We start from the raw sequence: 21,948 nt of genomic DNA on the forward strand, positions 1-21,948 counted from the left end.
CTAGATTATAAATTACACAATGATTACTTCCGAGATGGGGCTGCCTCCTCAGATACTCAAGGTATGAAATGGAGGAGCCTGATGCGTTTCACACTGGCTCGTTTGACACTCAGATATGTTACTGTTAATTCAGCAGTATTTTATTGTGGGAAAAAAAAGTGTTTCAGCTCACTCAGGAGTTGGGGTAAGAGGTGGACCACCAGTGTGGTGCATTCCTTGAGTGTGCTGGGGAAATGTCACACATTTCCTTCCCAGGGTCAGAGAATCCTTTGGGAAATGCCTGAGGGAGACATTTTCCCCAGGTACAATGATGCATAGTCAATTCTAAGAATACCACTGGACGTGTGCTATGGACGTTTGGGGTTGCAGTTCCCATTGTGATTTGATTGGACCTCTGTCAAATGGATCACTTTGAAGGAAAGCTTTAGTTGTCACCATTATACCACTGAAATAAAGTGTTAGCAAAGTATAGTTCCAATTAATTTATGATACGACCAAGAGGCTTACTCTTCCAAAAGATGAATTTTATTGTAAATAGTTTCTCAAAATGTTTTTAACTGGATCATGAGCATGGGGAGAGAAAGTTTCTCAGCTGCTAAGAATTTCCCCACTGTTTACTTCTTTCACTTACAGTGGTATTGCATATAAGATTGCAGAATTTAAGGTTTTATTTGTATCTATTACACAGAACCATTCAATTGTCTTTAATTTCATCGCTGTCTTGGAGGTCCAGTGCACAAAGGGCTGATAGGGGAAAGCTCCCTCTAACCAGTCAGCACTCTAACCCAGGATTAAAACCGTCCCATCAAGTAGTGTGTGAAGTCAGATCTTTGTACTCTTCCAAACCAAACATTGAAATGGACTCATTCATATAAAATTCTATAAATCCTGTAAGTGAAAAGATAGACAACTGTCAGCAGTTGCTTTTAAAAAGGTCACTATAATAAGTACTATATAGTACAGTATTAATTTATAGCAGGAAATCATATCGTAAACTGTATATAAAACACTGTTTTATGGTGCAATCATTTGTCAAACTTTTGTCTGTTACATTGTTTTTAGAGTGTGTGCATTCTTCTCATACCTAAGAACATCACTGTAAAATCTGCTGAAAACTATTTACAGGTTTTATTTGCACAAGACTTAATTTGAAATTTTTGGAAGCTCCTATTGAACATGCCTAAACATCTGTAAACATGAAAAGTCTTCAATTCATTAAAAGCAAACATTTCAGTACGATTCTTTCCAAAGGTAATCCATGTTCTATGTTGTTAATGTGTGTATGTAATGTTTCTGACTCTTTTACTTCTTATAAACCTATTTTCTGTTTCATTTGTTTTCTTTTTGAAGCACGGCCTTTTTTTTTTTTTTTTTAATGTTCTAGATGACCAAAACACTTCATTGGTTTTTACCCTTTTGCCTAAATCTTTGATATCCCCGCTTGATGTTCTGTGAATTCACTGTTTAATCTCTTAAGTAAAATAGTCCTGGTGACATAAAATCTATCGATTTAGAGGAAAGACCCTGAAAAAGTATTGGAAACTAACTTTGGATATGCTAGTCTTAGCTATTATTTTGCATCGTGGGCTTCGTGGGAAGAACATGTTGCATTTACTTTGTCTTTATTAAAAGACTACTAGCCGCAAGTTACTCTGATTGTAGTAACTTTTATCAACCCACTTTGATCTTCTTTAAAATATTAAATTTACATTCATAATTCAAAACAGTAAGCTGTCTTTCAGAACTAATTTTTGAAGGATAAAAATATATGAAGGAAAAAAGTGGCCTGTGTAGGTTGGATTCTCTACATAGGACTTACTAGTTATATCATCTTGAGAGATTTTAAAGTTTGTGATCAAGGCCTGTATATTACCCCAAACTTTATTAAGAATTGTTTTCTAATTGGTTATAACATTTTTCAATTAATAGTTTCAAAACAAATTGTTAATACAAACTGTATAAAATGAACATAATTTTCTTCACTTGTATTTTTGTTATTGAGCAAGTTTATCAAAATAAATTGTCTACTAAAGAAACTAAAAAGGCTTCTATTACTTTGAAATAAGCTTTGAATTTTAAAATTTATTTCACAAATTGATTTCTTATAGAGGTTTCACGTATTTACACAGTGACACTTCCACGCACTCTTGGTTTGGTTTTGTTACTAGCATTGTGCAGGGTGAAGTCTCCCCTCTCTTCCTCCACTCTCCCTCCTAGCTCCCTGCTAGGGAAGAGATGCTGTTAATATTCTAGAACATGGATTAGGCTGTGTTTACCAATAAGAAGAGGCGCTCACTCAGCAATAAAAGATTAAACCAAGGCTCACAGAGCCAGTCATCTTTCTTTTCTTTTTTCCTTGCACATCAACTTAAGACCTTTCACCTTTGCTTCAATCTTCTGTTTCTACTGTATTTCAGGCCAAAGGCTCTAAGCTTGTAAGATTTTAAAATCTGGGTTGAAGGAGCAACATAGAGGCCTTTGGCCTCTAGACTTACCTGTGATCTCCATCATAGCTTTACTGTAACTCTAGGAGTACTGGGATCAGCCCAGCCCAATAATAACTAGAAATCAAGTAAAACACTGTGTTTACCCTTTGCTGCTGCTGGTTCTTTATATGGCCTCTTCAGGCGGCTCATGGGGAATTGGGAGAATTAAGACAAGGCAGGATTTGGATATTCTTGGCTTCTGGATCTTAAGGGTATCTTCTTAGGGTGACCAGCCATCCTGGTTTGCCTGAGACTGAGGGCTGTCCTGTGACATGAGACTTTCAGTGCTATAACTGAGAAAGTTTCAGGCAAACAAGGATGAGTTGATCACCCTACCTTCACACCATTCAGATCTTACCCTGATTAATTACACAGATTAACGGTATTTGAAGAGTTCTTTTCTATAAACAATGAATGGGTCAACTGGAAATTGTGGTGGTAGACTTAATACTGAACTTCTTAGAGAGGAGAGGAAAACACTTTTTCCTTCTCTTTGGTAATGCTGTAGGAAAAGGCAACGGACTGGCTTTAAAAGCAATAACATGGGTTAAAAAATACCTTATTTTTGCTTCATCTTCCATCAACTCTATTCTAACCACTGTATGAGAAGATTACAGGAAAAACACCAAGACTAGAGGACTGTGGGTTCCTTTTATGCAAAGTCAACTCTTCTGGGTCACAGTTACCCAGCAACAAAATAAAAGTAGTTATTTATAAAGTGGTATTAAAGATAGAAAGCATAATGCTGTATTATTTTTTAGAATTTTGGGTTTTTTCCCAGGAGGAAAAAAAAAAAAAACCCTGGGATATTTTCAAGCACAGTCAATGTTTCTACAGATCAGCCCAATTCCAAAAACTAAGACCACCCAAGATTAAATTTCAAGAAGAAGATTTTCATGAGACTCATAAAATTTCAGAGCTGGATAAAATCTAAAAGAGCATATCCAGTGTTTCCATTTTCCAGATGAAGAAATCAAGGACACAAAGGCTTAGTAACTTTCCCAAACTCATACAACTAGGTCTCAGCAAAACTTTCAACGTAGGAAAGAATGTCTTTGACAAATAGGCTTTGGACAGTTGTTGACCTAGGTCAGTTCAAATTCTATAGCCCCTTGTACCAGTCTTTCTTCAACCAATCTCTGTCTACTTCAGCTCCAAATCATTTCTGCCAAAAGAGTCAACACACAAGAAAGCTTTGCATTTCCTTATCTCAGTTCCTGTCATGCCCACCATCTACAGAACGAAGTCCAAACTTCTTCAGCGTAATAGTGAACAGCATGATCTGGCTTCAGCCTCCTCAAGTCTTATTTCCATTCATTCTCTCTTCACCCTTCACTGACAGAACAGCCGATCCTCCATTCTTTCACCACACCTTGCTCTCTGTCTTAGCTGTACCTGTACGACCTCCTTGCAGTTTACTAATCCCTCCTGTATCTGAAATACATTTAATTTTTTGTGTGTGCTTTGTATCTCTTTTGCTTGTACCTCTGTAACAGAACTTACTAGAGGGAAATAGACTGTCTGGACCCAAGTCTCAGTTCCACCATAAATCACTTAATAAATCACTTAACCTCTTCGCACCTTGGTTTTCTCATCTGTAGACTGAGCCTCATAGAGTTATTGTTGGCTTCAGTGAGATAAAGCATGCAAAGTTCCTGACACATAGCAAACATTCAAAGGTTGTTGCTGCTGTTTTTAAACACCTGTCTAAAACTAGGTCACAAACTCTTGAGTTCAAGGTATGCGGCTTTCTCATCGTCTGTAGAGATCTGACACAGCGCTTTACGCATGAATTATCATGATTAAATTTGGAGCTAGATTATAAAGGAAAATTATGAATCTGTGTTTCTGGAAATTTGAAAGGCCCAGTCACCTATCTGCCAGGATTGCTAAGGTGACATTTTTTCTGAAAGCAGATACTTGCCCAGATCAGCCTTTCTAAGTTAAGTGTGTTATCTTATCAGTAAGTATTTGACTGTAATATACCAGTCTCATTGACCTCCTTAGGATTTCTCTGTGGATTCAAGGCCCTTTACTACTGAGCTTACAGTGCTCCAATACTGATCCTTACACAGAGGACGAGGACGACGCCAGCACCCTGTTGATCCCGAGAGAACTCTCTGGAGGCTTCTTCAAGCTTGTGAGTTCTCTGTTCTCTTGAAGCCATCCATACATTTGGTATGTTTTGCAAAAACTTGGTTCTGCCAAGATGGTTTTAATTATTTCTGCTAAAAGGAATGGACTCGAGGATTTTTATCTCATTTTCTCATTTTAGATGTGATTATCCCCAACTGGCCATCTCATGGCACTTTAAGTAGATATTGCCAATGTGTTTGGCCACAATTAAACCAATCCCTATTTATTATCTGTCGGGGCAAGTCAGTAAAATAAGTGCTGTGTCCTGACTCTGGCACTCTTCATGTTGTTTAAATATTTAGTTGTGTAAGACAATTCGAGCATTTTCTTAAATTAAAAAAAAAAACTCATTGCTTTGTCCTCTGTGACAAAATACAAATGCAGTTGAAGAGCCATCAAAGACAAGCCCTTCCACTACCCATAATAAATTGCTCTAGGGGAAAAAATAATCCACTATCTAAGGTTTTCGACTCCCTCATCTTCTACGTATTTTACTTATGTCGTTAGGGATAAAATGGACTTGAACATTGCAGTTACCCACACTCACACCACTCAAATACTTTAGCTCATTTCTGCTTTCAGAATAACTTTTCTATCCTAAGTGCTGTTTAGAGAAGGAAGTTACCATGACCCTAAACTGAGACAAAAGGGGTTTGGTTTGGTTTGCTTTGCTTTGGTTTTAACAGTAACACATGTCTGTAAATTTTTTAAATGAATATAGGAAATTAAAAGATTCCTCTCCCACAATCCACCTTCCAGAGATCACCACTGTTAACATTTATTCTTTCAGACATTTTGCAGCCTTTAAGTGTGTGTGTGTGTGAATAGTGTGTTTACATATACATATTATATATATATATATATATATGATGGATGTGTCAGTTGTTTTAACAAAAGCAAGATCATATATATAACTGTTTCCTTTTTAAACTTAATTTTTGATGAATATCTTTCTGTGTCAATAAATACAGATTTTCCTCATTTTTAATGGCTGTATAGATAGATATCTCTATGAAGTGTGTATATATAGTATACACACACACTACAGATACATTCCTCTCTTCCCCTGTTGCTGTACATTTAGGTTGTTTCCAGGTTTTTGCTATTACAAATAATGCTGCTGTGAATTTAGCCTTTAGATAACAGAAACTTCCCAAATGTCATAGTAATCTGACATTCTAACTGAAGCATATCAACTACTCTATTAAGGCAATTCATAATTTTAAAAGTACTGTGGTTAAAACATAGTGGCATTCATAAGAGTTTAGAGCTAGAAACTAACATAAAGTTCATGTTGTATTTTTCCATACGTCACCTTAATACTCCTCCTGTGAAGTAGGAGATAATTTTTTATAGACTAGAAGACTAAGGATCAGAAGGGTGAACAATTTACCCAAAGTTCTGTTGGTGAATCTGGGGTTCAAACCTCGGTTCCCTGACTTCAAATCTGGGACGACTTCTGCTGTCCCACATGGCCAGTTTAGCTAGTCTAAAAGAAATAAAAATAGCCTGTCCCAGTTGCATGATTTCTTGGCTCAGACATGAGCAGCTAAATCTATGGTTTGCTCCTTCTGGATGTGGAATGCAAACAACCATAAAAAATAGCCCCTACTTAGAAGCAACTTGTGAATATTATGTATTTTGTTGAAAGAAAAAAATTATATGTTATTTTTAAGTTGTGTTTAATCACCTATCATTCCCTGCTCATTGTCAAGCTTTCTCCAGTCATCACTAAGTGGTATCTTATAGTGCCCACTTCCTCGACTGGTGGATTATATCATGTCACCCATTGGTTTTATCTGGACCTTTTTGAGAATTGAGCACCCAGGGAAATTTTCCCAAAGAGAATATCCCCTACTGTCCCTGAAGCAGTTTAGAAAAACAACTAGATCCCTTCTTCCTTGTTGGTAGGAAATGTGTCGGTCATTGGGGTCCCTTAGGGTTGTACAGAGATCCATGGCTCAAACATTAGAAAGTTCCCTCCAGTTGTTTGTCATCTGTCTACACATCGCTGCTGAACCACCAACTATTCCAGGCCAAATGTTGCAGTAGTTCTACTGTGTCCAATCCCATGCCTGGGGTATGGTAACCTTTGGTGAGCTGGGAGCCCCTATGCCTCTAGACTTTATCCGTGGATGTACCAAGGAAGGACCCATTTCTTCTTAGGTCTTGCCATCTCACCAGTGTTGCTGCCAAGCACTGAGCAGGTTCCCGCCTCCCTCTGATTTTCAGATCTGATTTCTTGACCTCTACTTATCTGGGGACTTTTCTCTCCCCTTTGGCTTTCCTTAGAGTCGTGTTTGCTTAGTACCTGTGTTCCCTTCTTTGGTTAAATGAAACAAAACGAATAAAACAACAACAAAAATAGCTCTTTTCATGGGGCTGATTTCACCCTCTGCCTGGCTCCAGGACTAAGATGCAGAGGCCAGGTCTGGCCAATAAGTAGTAGTGATTGGTTCAGGAATGAGTATGTCATGTGACCAAGTCAAGCCTGGGTCTTTGCTGGAGCTCCGGGGAAGGAGTTGTTCTTCCTCTAGGGTTGCTGAAAGCCGTGGAGGGGAAAACAGGGCTGATGTTCCAAGTTTGCCAACCACTCATGAAGAACCTGCCTAAGAATAAAGCCATCACAGAAGAAAAGAAGCTGAGAAATGGAGACAGATTCCTGTTAACATCATTTTGGCCTTTAGATCAAGCTGTGTCTGAAGCCAGAACTATTGCTGGATTTTTCTGTTATATTTGAGCAAATAAATTCCCTTTTCTCCTTACGCCAATTTGAGTTGAGTTTCTGTCCTTTAACTGAAAGAATCTTTATACATTCCCACTTTCCTCTTGACATTAAACACATCCCTCACCTCCCATGCTTTGGCATGTCACTTTAATCTTTCAGGTAGCTTAGGCTTTCACAAGACAGAAAAAACCGTTGACTTCAGGCCACTTCTTAACCCAACAGAAAGCACCTGCTACTGCCTGAAATGGAAGAAAGATGTAAACAAAGCAAAGTACAAACTAGTATCTAAAGTAATATATCACACAATAGTATTGTCTTAGTCTGTTTGGACTGCTATAACAAAATACCACAGACTTAGATGGCTTATAAACAAATTTAACTAGATGTTAACAAGATTTATTATGATCATTTTACAGTGTATACATATTATGTTGTATGAAACTAATGTACTGCTATATGTCAGTTATACTTCAATTTAAAAAAAGAGGAATTTTAGAAGCTGAAAACAAAAGCATCAAAGTCACCACTATCTGCCCATTCCAACACTTGAGGGTTATAGGGACTAATCCTACAGTATCACTGTCACTACAGTATTTATCAAAAAGCTAAAAGAGCTTTGGAATTGAGCTTTCAGATTTAAAAAAAATCAATGAGGTGTTTACACTAGATTATGTAAAATCCCCATCAGAGAATGAGGCAGCATTCCATAATCAGAAAACATCTAAATATTCACATTAAATGGAATAAATAAAGATTGTATCTAGCTTCATGCCAGTTCAAGTCAGGTTTTGCCACCAAATGAGCATGCTGTGAACTTAAGATGTAAAACAATGTTCACTGCAACTTTACTTTTTAAAAGTTTATTTCTCTATTAACATCATTAAATAGCCATACTACCCAAAGCAATCTACAGATTTAATGTGATCCCTATCAAATTACCCAGGACATTTTTCACAGATCTAGAATTCTGTGAAATAATAATCCTATAATTTATATGGACTCACAAAAGACCCAGAATTGCCAAAGCAATACTGAAGAAAAAGAATGAAGCTGGAGGAATAACCCTCCCAGACTTCAGACAATACTGCAGAGCTACAGTAATCAAAACACTGTGGTGTTGCTGGAAAAACAGACATATGGATCAATGGAACAGAATAGAAAACCCAGAAATAAACCCACAGACTTTTGGTCAATTAATCTTTGACAAAGGAAGCAAGAATATACAATGGAGAGAAGACAGTCTCTTCAGCAAGTGGTGTTGGGAAAACTGAACAGCTGCATGTAAATCAATGAAGTTAGAACGCTCCCTCACACCATATACAAAAATAAACTCAAAATGGCTTAAAGAGTTATACATATAAGACAAGATACTATAAACCTCCTAGAAGAAAACATAGGCAAAACATTCTCTGACATAAATCTTAGCAATGTTCTCCTAGGCCAGTCTACCCTGGCAATAGAAATAAAAGCAAAAATAAACAAAAGGGACCTAGTTAAACTTACAAGCTTTTGCACACCAAAGGAAACCATAAACAAAACAAAAAGACAACCTATGGAATGGGAGAAAATATTTGCAAAAGATGAGACTGACAAGGGATTAATTTTCAGAATATATAAACAGCTCATACAAGATCATAAAAAAGAAAAAGAAAAACAGAATCTAGTCCAAAAATAGGCAGAAGACCCAAACAAGCAATTCTCCAATGAAGACATACAAATGGCCAATATGAAAAAATGCCAGCATGAAAAGATGCTCAGTATCACTAATTATCAGAGAATGCAAATCAAAACTACAATGAGGTATCACTTCACACCAGTCAGAATGGCCATCATTCAAAAGTCTACAAACAATAAATGCTGGAGAGGGTGTGGAGAAAAGGGAACCCTCCTACACTGCTGGTGGGAATGTAGTTTGGTGAAGCCATTATGGAAAACAGTATGGAGATTCCTCAAAAAACTAAAAAAAATTTACCATATGATCCAGCAATCCCACTCCTAGGTATATATCCAGAGGGAAATTTAATTAGAAAAGACATGCACCCCAATGTTCATAGTAGTACTACTTACAATAACCAAGACATGGAAGCAACCTAAATGTCCATTGACAGATGACTGGATAAAGAAGATGTGGTATATTTATACAATGGAATACTACTCAGCCATAAAAAATAAAATAATGCCATTTGCAGCAACATGAGTGGACTTGGAGACTGTCATTCTAAGTGAAGTAAGCCAGAAAGAGAAAGAAAAATACCACATGATATCACTTATATGTGGAATATAAAAAGAAAAAAAAAGACAAATGAACTTATAAAACAGAAACAGACTCACAGACATAGAAAACAAACTTATGGTTACCAGGGGGAAAGGGGATGGGAAGGGATAAACTGGGAGTTCGAGATTTGCAGATAATGACTGGTATATATAAAACAGATAAACAAGCTTATACTGTACAGCACAGGGAAGTATATTCAAGATCTTGTAGTAGCTTATGGTGAAAAAGAATATGAAAACGAATATATGTATACTCATGTATGACTGGAAGCATTGTGCTGTATGACAGAAATTGACACAACATTGTAAACTGACTACAATTTTTAAAAATACAGTAGATAGATAGGTAGATAGGTATGTAGGTAGGTAGGTAGGTAGGTAGGTAGGTAGATAGATAGATAGATAGATAGATAGATAGATAGATAGGTAGATAGATAGAGTAAAAATTTATTTCTCACAGTTCTGGAGGCTGGCAGGTTGACTTTGGGGTTCCAGCATGGTCAGGCCAGGGCCCTCTTCTGGGTGCAGCCTCCTCCTAGCCTCACATGGCAGAAGGGGGCTAGGGAGCTCTGTTGGCCCTCTTTTATAAGGGCAGTAATCCCATTCATGAGGGCTCTGCCCTCATGACCTAATCAGCTTCTGAAGACCCCAACTCCTAACACCATCACCTTAGTGGTTAGATTTTCAACATGAATTTGGAGGAGACACAAACATTCAGACCATAGCAAAAATGTTTGGGGTAATGGGAACAGGTTAGAGCTCTGAAATTAAAGACCAGAGGTAAGGTGACTCCAATCAAGTCCCAAGAACCTTAAGGTCAGGAAAAGAGAAATTCCTACTGTGCTCCAATTCCTTATATGGGCCAGTCATGGGCTATACATGAGGAGAGCTGAGAAAGATGGTACCCACACACAGCTTTCTTCTTGGTGGTCGTACAGCCTGAAAACCTTACTGTTTTATCTGTCTGGCACAAATACATCCAGAATATGTGTCATGTCAGCTCAAGTAGAAAAAAGCAGTAATAATGAACTTTTCCATGTTGGACTTACTTCTTGTAAAATGTTGAAACCCCATGTATCCAGGAACAAAGGAAGTTGTGAGAGTTGTAAACTGTCTTGTCCCCAAAAATGGTGCCTCCAAGCTAGCCAGGATTTCCAGGAAAGTGGGCACAAGGATCCTCACCTCTTGTTCACAGAGAGGCCATGGGTTGGTTGCTCTCGGCCTCTTGTGACTCTTCCCTCTTCTCACTTCCTTACCTCTTTCTGATCTCCCTCCTCTCTTGCCTCGTTGGTGTTGACCAAATGCTGTGATTTACACACGCTACTCTCAGCCCATGACTGTTCTGCCCACAGTGACTGGTGGCAGCTAAGCCCTTTCTGTTTTGAGGGGTTGTGTTGTTTCTACCTGGCCCATAGGACCCACTCCTGGAGTCAACATCTGAAGGGGTTCTCGACCATATGCTGACTACCACAGGTGGCGCATGTTCTAAAGTATAAAATTTAAAGTTCAGAAAGTGAAGACTGTGGTTTGAGAAATGACCTAGATAAGAAAAACTAAGTGCAGATCCCTTAGCCACTACAAGCTGGTTGACGCTGAGTACATCACTTCATCTCTCCTTCCTCCATCCTGAAGAAGGGGTTGGAAAGGTCCCCAACTGTGAGTAAGGGCTGGTTACATCATAATCACTTGCGGCATTGTTAAAGATTCATCTCCCCACACTTTGCCACAGTTCTGTATCAAACTCCCAGATGAGAGTGTATGTATGTTTTCATGGCACCTGGGCACCTGGGTTTGGGAACTCCTGCAGGAGATGATCCCCTGGGATGCTTAGTGGTCACTGAGCCTGCTGCCATATCAGTCAGGCTTGGGTGGGACTGGACCTGGTGGCGGGGAGGGACTGCCGGACCTCTCTCAGGGAGTGTGTTTGGGGGACCCCAGGGAATCTGAGGAGGAAGAGAAAGTTACCACCTTTCACACATGTTGCAGGTTCTCTGCTGTCTTTCTTCAGGTCCTACCACAGGAACGCAGCAGGTACCAGGGCTCTACTGGTCTAAACCATAGTTTTCTGCTGACCCTGAGGTTCTAATAATAGAAAAGAGATCCAAATCCCGTTCCCAGGCTTTTATGGGAGTGTAGAAAAGCAGAATTCCCAGGGAGAGGTTATGATCAACAACGAAGTGGTAATCTCTTCCCTGAGGGCGAGGAAGGTTTTTCCCTGTCCCTGCCTCAAGCTGCAGTGGTGCAGTCTGTTACCTTGGAGACCAGCTAACACTTCCCGGCAGGGCAAGTGTCACTGTTGAGTTGCCTAGAGGAGCTTGCAGGAACTAGAAGTGGGAACCAGGAAAAGCAGGGTCCTGGGATGACCAGGGGCCCTTCTTCCAAAGATGGAGAAATACATGGAGAAATGAAGGTGAGGCTGAATGTCACAAGGGTTGACAGGTGGGGGAGTCCCAGGCCCTAAGCTGTGGACTGAGGGAGAAAGATTTAGGGAGCTGGGGTCTTAAGCATCTACTGTCTACATCCCAGGCATTATGCTAGGTGCTGGGGATACAACAGTAGACTAGGAAGAAATGGGGCTGCTCTGGAGAAGGACCATGACAGCTTGGTATGAAACAGCCAGGGAGCGGCAATGGGAGGAAATGATTTCCTCCATGGAGGTTGAGGGACAGCAAATGGGATTCAGGAAAGACTTCCTGGGTTTTCTTGTCAAACAGACAGGGCAAAGGGCATTTCTAGAAGAAGATTCAACCTGAGCAAAGACAGGTATGAAATAGCAAGGTATGTGTAGGGTTACCAGGAGAAGGACGCAGGATGAGGTGAGAGGTGAGCTAGGAACAAACCTGGAAGGAATGATAAGCCTTATGAAGTGTCCATGGCACTGAGAGGCCATGGCAGCGTTCTAAACAGATAGCAATACGAACAACTCTGCATATCAGGAAAATCATTCTAGCAACAGATTGTGAAATGCGGCAAGGCTAGAGGTTAAAAATACAAACCCTGGGGGTGGATGTATCCTGGATATTTAGTAGAACCCTAGATCCAGTTGTTACCAAACCAGGAAGTTAGCTGAATGTTTTCTTTTATCCACTAATCAGGGCTACCTCTCTCCCTTTGACAAGACGCCGTCTCCTAAGGACCAGTTTGCATGTTCTCTCCCTCTCCTGTGACCAGTCTCCCAAGGTAACACAGCCCACCTTTGTCTAAACTCTGGACCTGCCCTGAGTGCATTTATTCAACAAATGTTTTTTGAGCTGCTGCTGTGTTCCAGGCACTGATTACACAAAATGGTCTAGCAGTGAACCTAAGTCCCTGACCTCATGGATCTTACTTCTAGCGGATTGATGGGTTGGGGGAAGAAGGGAGAGAGACAAATCATAAATAAGTAAATACACAGAGCATCAGAAGATGGAACGTGCTACAGAGAAAAAACAGGGTACTACCCGAGATGAGGTACGCAAAGAAGACCTCTCTAATAAGGTTTCATTTGAGCAGAGGCCTGAGGGTAAGGGCCGTGTGCTGGCCAGCTCTGCGTCCCCGGCGCCAGCTCTCTCTGGCACCCAGCAGGCACTCTATAAAGTGTGCATGGAATGAATGGTTGCTGAAGTGTCAGGTGCTGAAGGGCTTAAAGATGAGGCAGCTTTTCCAAATGGAATTCTGCCTTCCCCTAGCACTTTGCACTCTACATTCTAGCTTTCATTTGATCCTGTTGATGGTGGAATTGAAGGAGGCAGGGCAGTTATTATCCCCATGCCATTCTGCAGGTGAAGAAACCAAAGGTCCCGTGCTCTCTCTAGCACACAGCATTGCTTTGTTAGTTTCACGCAGTCCAAACACTCCTGCTTCGGCCCAAGCAACTCACCCAGAATCCAGTCGTGAGAGCCTCTGAATTCTTAAGTTGTTAATCACTCACTGAAAAGAGGGGACTGAGACATTGTAGGGCATCCAGTGCCCATGAGATATTTTATTTCAACAGTCTCTGCCACGAGAGTCTCCCAGCAAAGCATACTGAAGTTAAGCCAGTTGTTTTTTTGAGACATTACCGCATTACCTTGGTGCTTCCCAGAAAAGAACGCACCTCTAAATAAAAGATTAAAGACCCCAAAGAGAAAGGCTATTTAATTTAATGGTTTCATAAGAACACACATTCTAATGTTCAAGCTGCAATCCATCTGGAGTTTCTCACTTGCTGTGTTTTAGCCAATTTTACTTTTTATTGCAAGTAACAGAAACCTAAAGGAGGTAGCTTAAGCAAAAAAGGTAGGATTTGTGTTTTCAAATCTGAGGGGGTGTCAGGAGGCCAGTTAGGGTCTATCCCAGTCATTTAAGGCAGAGATGACAGTGGCCTAGACATGAGAAATGTCAGTGGACACAGAAATAAGTGGAGAGATTTGAGAGACGTAAGATTAACAAGATTCGGTGACGGATTGGAAATGGGGAACGAGGTGTCAATAATTCCCAGGTTTCTGCCTCATAAAGGAGATGGATGGTGGCTCTTTACTCTAAGCCCAGGGACAAGGAGAAGAGGATGGGTTGTGGGGAAAATGAATTCAGTCTTGCACATGTTGAGACTGAGGTGGAAACACCCAGTGTCCATGAACACACAGGGCTGGAGTCAGAGTGAGAGGTCTGGGCTCTTGACATACAGTTGGGAGTCACTGATGTGCAGGTGATAGCTGAAGCCAAGGACAAGGGTAAGCTCGCCCAGGAAAAGAGGAGAGAGAGAAGGAGTGTGCATGGTTCCGCCTTGAGGAACACCTGCTTAAAACGCTCAGGTAGAGGAGGAGGAGCCTGCAAAAGACACCGAGAAGGAGCAGGCAGAGGGAGGATGAAGCTGGAGGGAACAACCTCTCACTCCACTTTCCTCTGAAGATAGCCTTTCCCTGCTGCTGAATGTACGTGGTGGCCCCATGGTGCTTTATTCCGAATTCCCAAAGAGGACTGATTGGTCCGTCTTGCACAGTCTGCCACTGGTTCCACATGCTGCGAGGCGTAGGCTTCAGGGACACACCCTCTTGAGTGCAGGTGCAGCTCTCAAAGGAAAGAACTCAGCCTCATCTCAGTATTTTTCCTACCCCCCTTCCCCTTCTCTAAATCCTTATGGTCACTTGCTGTCCTCTCTGCCCAGTCCAGCCTTCACCATACTCTGAACACGGCCACCTCCTTTTTATCCTTCAAGAAGGTCTAAGCTCTAAAGACACCTTCACTGACCACCTTACCTATGTGAAGTAGACGCCTTTCCTGATTACTCTCTATCATATCATCCAGTTTACTTCCTCCACCGCACTTCCCACCAATTATAATTACTGGGTTTAATTTTTTAATATCAGTCTCCCTCTCTAGAATGTAAGCTCTGCGGGGACAAGGACAATGTCTAGCTCAGTGGTTCTCAACCAGGGATGATTGTGTGATGTCTAGAGACATCTTTGGCCATTACAACATGGGGGAGGGGGCAGGGATGCTACTGGCATCTGATAGGCAGAGGCCAAGGGTACTGCTGAGAATCCTTCAATGCACAGGACAGCCTCACGACAAAGAGTTTTCCTGTCCAAAATGTCACAAGTGGTGAAGCTGAGAAACCTTTGTTATCTTGTTCACCACTGTATCCTCAGCATCTAACACAAAGCCTGATGCCCAGCAGGTGTCCAATAAGTATCTTTTGAAAGGATGAATTAAAGAAAAGTTGAGCTGAACAGAGATACCCTCCAAGGCTGCTATCTATATGCTGACCTCATCCTTTGCCTTTCTGGTATTTCTTGCCTCCCTAGGAAAACAAGCACTGGGCATTTTTCTAATGGCTACACAAACTATTCATGCCTTCCATGGCCAAGATAAAAAATTTCTGGAAAATCACTGGTAAGCATCTTCTCTGGTTTTTCAAAGGAAACAACAACATTTTGTTCATGGGGGCTGAGAAGGGGGAGATACCTGCCTTGAAGTGAGGCTGGGGAAAATGGTCATGGCCTCATCTGACACCTGAGCGCTCCAGTTTTCTAACCACCAGAACAATAGAATAAAGTGTCTTATGAAACCAGAGTCCACATCTTATCAGGGTCTACAGGAAACCTTCCCAGTTACTGCACAGAAATAAAAACCTCTCTGGAAGCCCTGACAGTGTGGAGGCAATGTCTGGTGCTGGGACACTGATCCAACCTCGTTGTGTTTTGTAGCATGAGGAGGTACAACGATGGAGATCCGAAGAAGCAACTGAACCAGAAGAATATCAATGCACTTGGCCAAAATCTAGACGATGGGCTACTAGTTACACACGTTAACCAGACACAGGACTTACTGGTAAAAACCCATACTACTTTGACTGAGTCTCAGTGCTTATAAATCATGGTCAGGAAAAGCACAATGTGTTAAACTCTGGGTATTTCTTTCTTCACATAGGATTAGTTAAGCATTCATCTCTAATCCCCTGCCTTTAGAAATGACTGAAGAATTTCTGTGCTGTTTAAGACCTTGTATAACCTTCTCGGCCATATCATTAAACATCAATAAACATTGAAGACTCTGTCCATGTTATCAAAGCATGACAACTAAGGAATTTAATTCCAAAATTCCCCTTCCTGAGATTTGTTTTTCTTGTAGGGTTCCCTAAAATCTAGATCCAAAAGTCAGCTTTAGGAAGTGCCGTGGAAGCAAGAGTTATGGCAGGGGAATTCACTTCTAGAATAACCAGAATAACCCTCCATGTGTCAGTGAGCTGTCTCCCTGTGATGGTGCGTGGAATGTCGAGAACTCAGAGTTCACTCTGCCATAGAAACCATTGTCATCAGAGGTTGTCAGGTGCAAGCCTGGCCCGTAGCCACCTGCCTATTCTACACCAGAGTTTAAAGATGATACCTTTGAAATAATAATCAGTCAAAAACAATACAGTTTTAATGCTGACAATTAAACAATCAGGAAAATAGTTACGTTTTGTTTTCCTCAAGTATTGGCACTTATGGGAAGGCAAGTTTAATTAGAAGGAAATGAGGAAATAGAGCCTTGAGATTCTGAAGGATTCTTTCAATGACTTTAGATGTTGATGCTATGAGTCTTTATTTCACCGATGTTCATATCGAATACATGACTTCCCAAGTGTACAAGGACCACTCTTACGTTTATCAGCCACAACCAGGGCCGCCTCTGCCTCACAACAAATAGCGGGAAAGAGGGAAAGGATCCCCCCAACACAAAGATCTTACTGTTCTGTACGTAAAGCATGCACTTCAGTATCTAATCTGTATGTTCTGCAGTCAAAAATCTATCATGTGTTTAATAGTGGGTCTTCAGATATCAGTAATACAAAATCCACGTCCGAAAACATGATGGATCGTTTCAAAGGCAAGTAAAATGGAAGAAAGGTGAATTAGAGGTCTACCAAGCTTGGCGTTGTCAACCAAGGAGACCTGAGAGATGAGAAGAGTGACATCTAGTGTCCACAGGATGCAGCGCAGGGTTTCCCTAAGTGTGGGATGGGGCTAAGATTATCCGGGGTGCTGTTGGAGGGCTGGACTTTAATCAGCGTAGAACCGTGCCCTTCACAAAGACAGTCAGAGTTTGGTGGTAATTTAAAGGCAATATAGTATTGTGCTTATGAGCGTGACCATCCCAGCTCTACCACTTACTAGCTGTGTGACTTTGGACAAATTACTTAATCCTCTATACTACGGTTTCTTTGTCAGTTAAGTGAGATTGATCTGCAGACTTAAATGAGTTAATACATGGAAAGTGCTTGACACAGAATAAGTGCTATTTAGGTGTTTGCTCTAATTATTAGTGGTTCTCATGCTTCTTTAAAGCTTGCCAATTTCCTTTTGAAACAGAGGGTGAGCAGACCTCAGGCACAGAGCGTAAAGCATCCAGTACTATCTGGCTGGACTATGAGGGCAGTGTTTTATTATCATTGTCCTTGTTTGCTTGTTACCTTTTTCTTCATGACCAAGCCTGAGGGGGAACTAAGGGTCATTGTCAAGAACTGTTATGCAGCAACACTCAAGGCTGGGTTCTCTACCTCACACCCATTTTACAGGTGAAGAAAGGGACTCATGACTTGTCACGCATCAGGAAGCTAGTGGAGAGCCAGGACTGCACTCCCTCCTTCCCGCCCATTCTTCCTCTGTCCTTTCCTCCTCCCATATCCTCTATCCAATCTAATCCTGTCTAGTGCAGCTCAGTCAGCTACAGCAGATGGTTTCAACCCCTTGACCACCACCTCACCCTGTCCAGTGATAGCCTGACAAACACGAGCCCAAGCAATACCCACTCGGGGTTCCAGCAGGTGCACTGGGGACAAGCAAAGCCATGGCCCTAAATGTGGTGCGCATTCCAGTCGTCAGATGCTGCAGGGCAGTTTCTCTCACTGTGGGTAATTTAAAGGCAGTATAGTATTGTGATTTTGAGTATGATGTGGTTATGAGCGTGACCATCCCAACTCTACCACTTAATAGCTATGTGACTTTGGACAAATTGCTTAATTCTCTATATTTCGAATTACTTAATTTTCTCACTGTGGGACTGAGCTGGCCTCCTTACAATGCCGTTCCACACCCTCAGCCAGTCACGGCCAACTCCAGCAACAGTTAAGGCCCACCGAGATTACATGAACAGTGATGGCTGTGCCTGAAGCTCCTGCAGAATCCCTGCCTGACCTGGGCCTTGCACACCTTTCCAGTCTCCTCTCACGTCATACCTACCCTGTATTCCCTGTGCTCCCACCACAGTGGCCCCCTCTCTGTTCTCCCAACACTCTGCCCCTGCCCCTGTGCGCTCCTCTGCCTGGACTGTGTGTTCCCAGCTATGCACGGGGCTGGCTCCTCCTACACCTTCAGATCTCGGCTCAGAGGGGCCTTCTCTGACCCCCACCTCAGCTAAAGTGACCTCCCCATCTCCACTCTCATCACTTGCTATCACATTCCTCTGCTCCACTTTCTTCTTCTTTTTTTTGGTGGAGGTACTGGGGATTGAACCCAGGACCTCATGTATACTAGGCATGCACGCTACCACTGAGCTATACCTTCCCCCCTCCACTTTCTTAATAGAATTGTTCCTTTCTGAAATCATGTACATTGATTTTTCTGTTTTCTTTACTGACCGTCTACCCACACTAGAGTGTAAGCTCCAAGAAGGCCAGAACATTTCTATCTTGTTCATACTGTAGCCCTGGCAGGTCCTGTGCTAGTTCACAGCAAAGCTCAGAACAAGGTGAAGTGAGCTCAGCACCTCAGGTCAGCTCCCTCCACCTTCTGGCTCCCGGAATGTATCACCAATGGTGAATGCTTGCCATGAACGACTCTGCTCCACCACCAAGGCCACCACCCACATCCTGAGCTTAGCACTGTGTAAGTGACACTTGCGTCACTAGGCAGAAGCAAGGGGGCTTGTCCATTTCATGGCCAGACTCCTGTGGTGGCTAGGAGATGCTTTTGCTGAAACGTTTATCCTCTGCTTCTATTTCTGGAGTGGACAGGAAAACCCATTCCTCCTTCCACCTGCCAACAAATGTTTCACTGATAGGGAGGCAGAACTCACGCACTTGAGTGGATACGGAGAGTGCAGACATGGAAATAAACCAAAAAAAAAATGACACAAATGAGAACAGAGGCATTTATAATGTGCTTGCTATGGCAAGGAGTCAGCCACCATCACCTGGTTTTGGCAGAGAGTCAAAGGCAGGCAGGGGAGCAGGAAGGCTTTATAGTGAAAAACGAGAAGGCTCCGGGTGTGCCCTGAAGGAGGTTGTTGGCCTCCAGAAGCTGGAGGTGGGCTAACTGGAAGCCAGGCATCTCATGTGACTGGTTTGGGGGCATATGTGGCTTTCTCTGGTGGGTCCTGAGCTGGAAGGGGGATGAAAAGTAGGAAAGCTGGCAGTCACTGGCCAGAGTCTTGACCCTTCTGGTCCAGTTGCTACAGTGATTATGGTTTGGCTTCATGGACTGGTCACTACAGAAGGCGTGTGTCAGTTTTACTGTCACATAGGATCTAGCCATTGTGTGTTTGTATATTCAGTCTCTCACAAGGCAGGATGTGAAGAGTGATCCTTGAATCATCTAGACACACGCTGGGGGTGAGGTGAGGGATGGGAACCAGTATTTCAGGGGCAGCTGGCCCAGAGCACAGGCACCCGCATTGGTCTGTTCCCCCAGCAAGGTGAGTTCTTGAACAGACTGCTCTCATGTAGGACCCATCAGGGCTGACAACCCTTGGGGATCCATGAGGAGGGTACCAAAAGCACCCTCCACCTTGCCCTCTCTTTCCACTGTTTTCTGTTTGACTCTCACTTCGGTCTCGCAGAGGCTGCAGGGAGATGAGACCCAGCCTTCAGACTGGAAAGACTCGGAAGATTGGCTTTCAACACACAGTTTAAAGTCTGAGAAACTCACCTTGGCTGATCTGATGAGCCAGGGCACAGCTGTGCTGTAAGTCCGAAGCCATTCCCCTCTCCCCCAAGCCTGCAAGACACACCCAGTCCCCCCTGAGCCCAAGAGACCCTTTCATAGGACGTTGCTTCTTCAGGGAGGAGGGCAGCAAGGTCATGAGGAAAATGCACTTCTCCACCTCGACCATCCACCGGTTCGAATCCAAGCTTTCTGAGTGAGTATGTTCCTCAACATCCTCCCAACAACCCAGACCTCAGTAATTACCTCGTGTCAGCAGCCTGAAAGTGACTTTCTTCAAACGACAATTTCAGTGGGACTTTGGGCAGGCCTCTTCCCACTTCTAGCCCCAGTTCCCTCTTTCCTCAAATAAAGAAGTCAGACCATATCAGTTTTTCTCAGCCTTTTAAAATCCATGGTTCCTTTGGATGAACCCATAAAACCTCACGGCCACATTTGATGTATAATGGTTAAGAGTGATCACTTGCGATGACAAATCGGTTGGGTTCATACTTCTGCAGATGTATATCAAAAATATTCAGGCTCCCCCAACTTCCACCCCAGAATTTGATAGTACTACCCCCAGTGTAGCAATCAATTGGCCATGATTACTGCTTGTCTAAGGTTTCTTAAAAGGTTATAATCATAATTAATAGCCAACACTTACGCATGTGTCAGGAATTCTGCTAAGGGCTGCACACATTATTTTATTTAATCCTCACAACAATTCAAAATATACTGTCACTCTCAGGCCAGTTAACCAGAAGTCAATTGCTAAATGACGAATTTGCCAAATTTATCAAAACATTTTCATTGTAATTTTTATAGCAAACTTTATTGGGTTGGAAGTTTAAACAGATTTTTAAAGAAGCCTGCAACATTTTGGTTGATTGGTTTTCATTGTGAATCCAGCGTTTTAAGGAATGCTCAGATCTGTTCAGTTAATCGGTCTTTTAGCAAATTGATTTTCAGAGAATTAGCTTTCAGTAAACCAACTTTTGGCAAATTGACTTGGATAGAGTCCTATTATCTTCTTGTTGGAGAGGATGTGACTGGGGCTGAGGGGGTTCACCACACCTGTCCAAGGTCTTACAGCCCTTAAAGGGCAGAGCCGGATCTCAAAGACAAGCATGTCCCATCCTGGAGCTCACGCCCTTTCCTGCATCCACACTCATGCGTGCCTGATCCCTCTGCCCACTGCCCATCATATCCAAAGCCCTTCCTTGCCCTTCTCTGGCTTCCAAATCCCACCTGCCCTCCATGAGGGCAATTCAGTTAAATTCACGTGACTGGGTCCTTACCATAAGCATCTGGTACAGGCTGGTCTCCAAACAGCCCATCGGAATGGTTTGCAAGAAGAGTTTTCAATAAGGGAAGCTCAAGTACTTCCCCTGGCCACTTACTTTTCAAAAGCAGTTTTGTTCATCACTCCACTGATGAACTGCTGCAGGACTGTGTCACTTGTGCACTTATGGCCATGTCCAGGTGCCTAGGGAGTCTCGTCTGAGAAGACACGGATTCGAGAAGAGCAAGGGTGTTCTTCCGCCTTCCTCATGAGACTCCCCATCCTCACAAACTGATCCTCCCTCGAAGCCCGCCCTTAGTTCCTCCAAACCACGGCCGTTTATAACGCACACCGCATCACCAAGTGCACCATCCACACACTAGAACCCCTTTCACCATCCCCTCCAGCCTTTACCCCTGGCAAACAAATACCTTCAGCTTTCTCTTGGCTAGATTTTGCCTTATATTCTCCCAACGCCTTAGGCACATTAAAAGGTGGGGGGTGGGGAGAGAGCCCATGTGAACTTTCCTTCCACGTATGTCTAAGTGGCTGTTGCTCAGTAATGAAGCTGACCTTGGGTGACAAGTCTTTCTGGTGTTTTGACAGAGCTATTGAAGTCTATCAACAGAGAATTCAGTGGCTCACAGAAAACAGCAAGAAGGTAACAGACATCGATTT

General features: G+C 42.4%; 1 protein-coding gene and 1 long non-coding RNA gene across 2 annotated transcripts in view; one reads left to right on the forward strand and one right to left on the reverse strand.

Moving 5' to 3' along the window:
• Nucleotides 1-503: 503 nt before the first annotated feature.
• LOC140687083 (uncharacterized) lies at nucleotides 504-11,255 on the reverse strand. Its single transcript, XR_012061159.1, has 2 exons — nucleotides 10,674-11,255; nucleotides 504-888 (listed from the first exon to the last, which is right to left on the reverse strand). It is a non-coding gene; the product is annotated as an uncharacterized lncRNA (long non-coding RNA).
• A 417-nt stretch (nucleotides 11,256-11,672) lies between these two features.
• Nucleotides 11,673-21,948, forward strand: part of LOC102531763 (von Willebrand factor A domain-containing protein 3A) — a 32,541-nt gene continuing 22,265 nt past the window's right edge. Inside the window, exons 1-7 of the mRNA XM_072942742.1 lie at nucleotides 11,673-12,034; nucleotides 12,720-12,804; nucleotides 15,390-15,477; nucleotides 15,792-15,915; nucleotides 19,903-20,027; nucleotides 20,125-20,202; nucleotides 21,877-21,931. Coding sequence (XP_072798843.1) covers nucleotides 15,416-15,477; nucleotides 15,792-15,915; nucleotides 19,903-20,027; nucleotides 20,125-20,202; nucleotides 21,877-21,931 — 444 coding nt within the window. The 5' untranslated portion in view covers nucleotides 11,673-12,034; nucleotides 12,720-12,804; nucleotides 15,390-15,415. The remainder of the gene's footprint in view (nucleotides 12,035-12,719; nucleotides 12,805-15,389; nucleotides 15,478-15,791; nucleotides 15,916-19,902; nucleotides 20,028-20,124; nucleotides 20,203-21,876; nucleotides 21,932-21,948) is intronic.

Source organism: Vicugna pacos, chromosome 18, assembly GCF_048564905.1.
Source record: "Vicugna pacos chromosome 18, VicPac4, whole genome shotgun sequence".
NCBI classification, from domain to species: Eukaryota; Metazoa; Chordata; class Mammalia; order Artiodactyla; family Camelidae; genus Vicugna; species Vicugna pacos.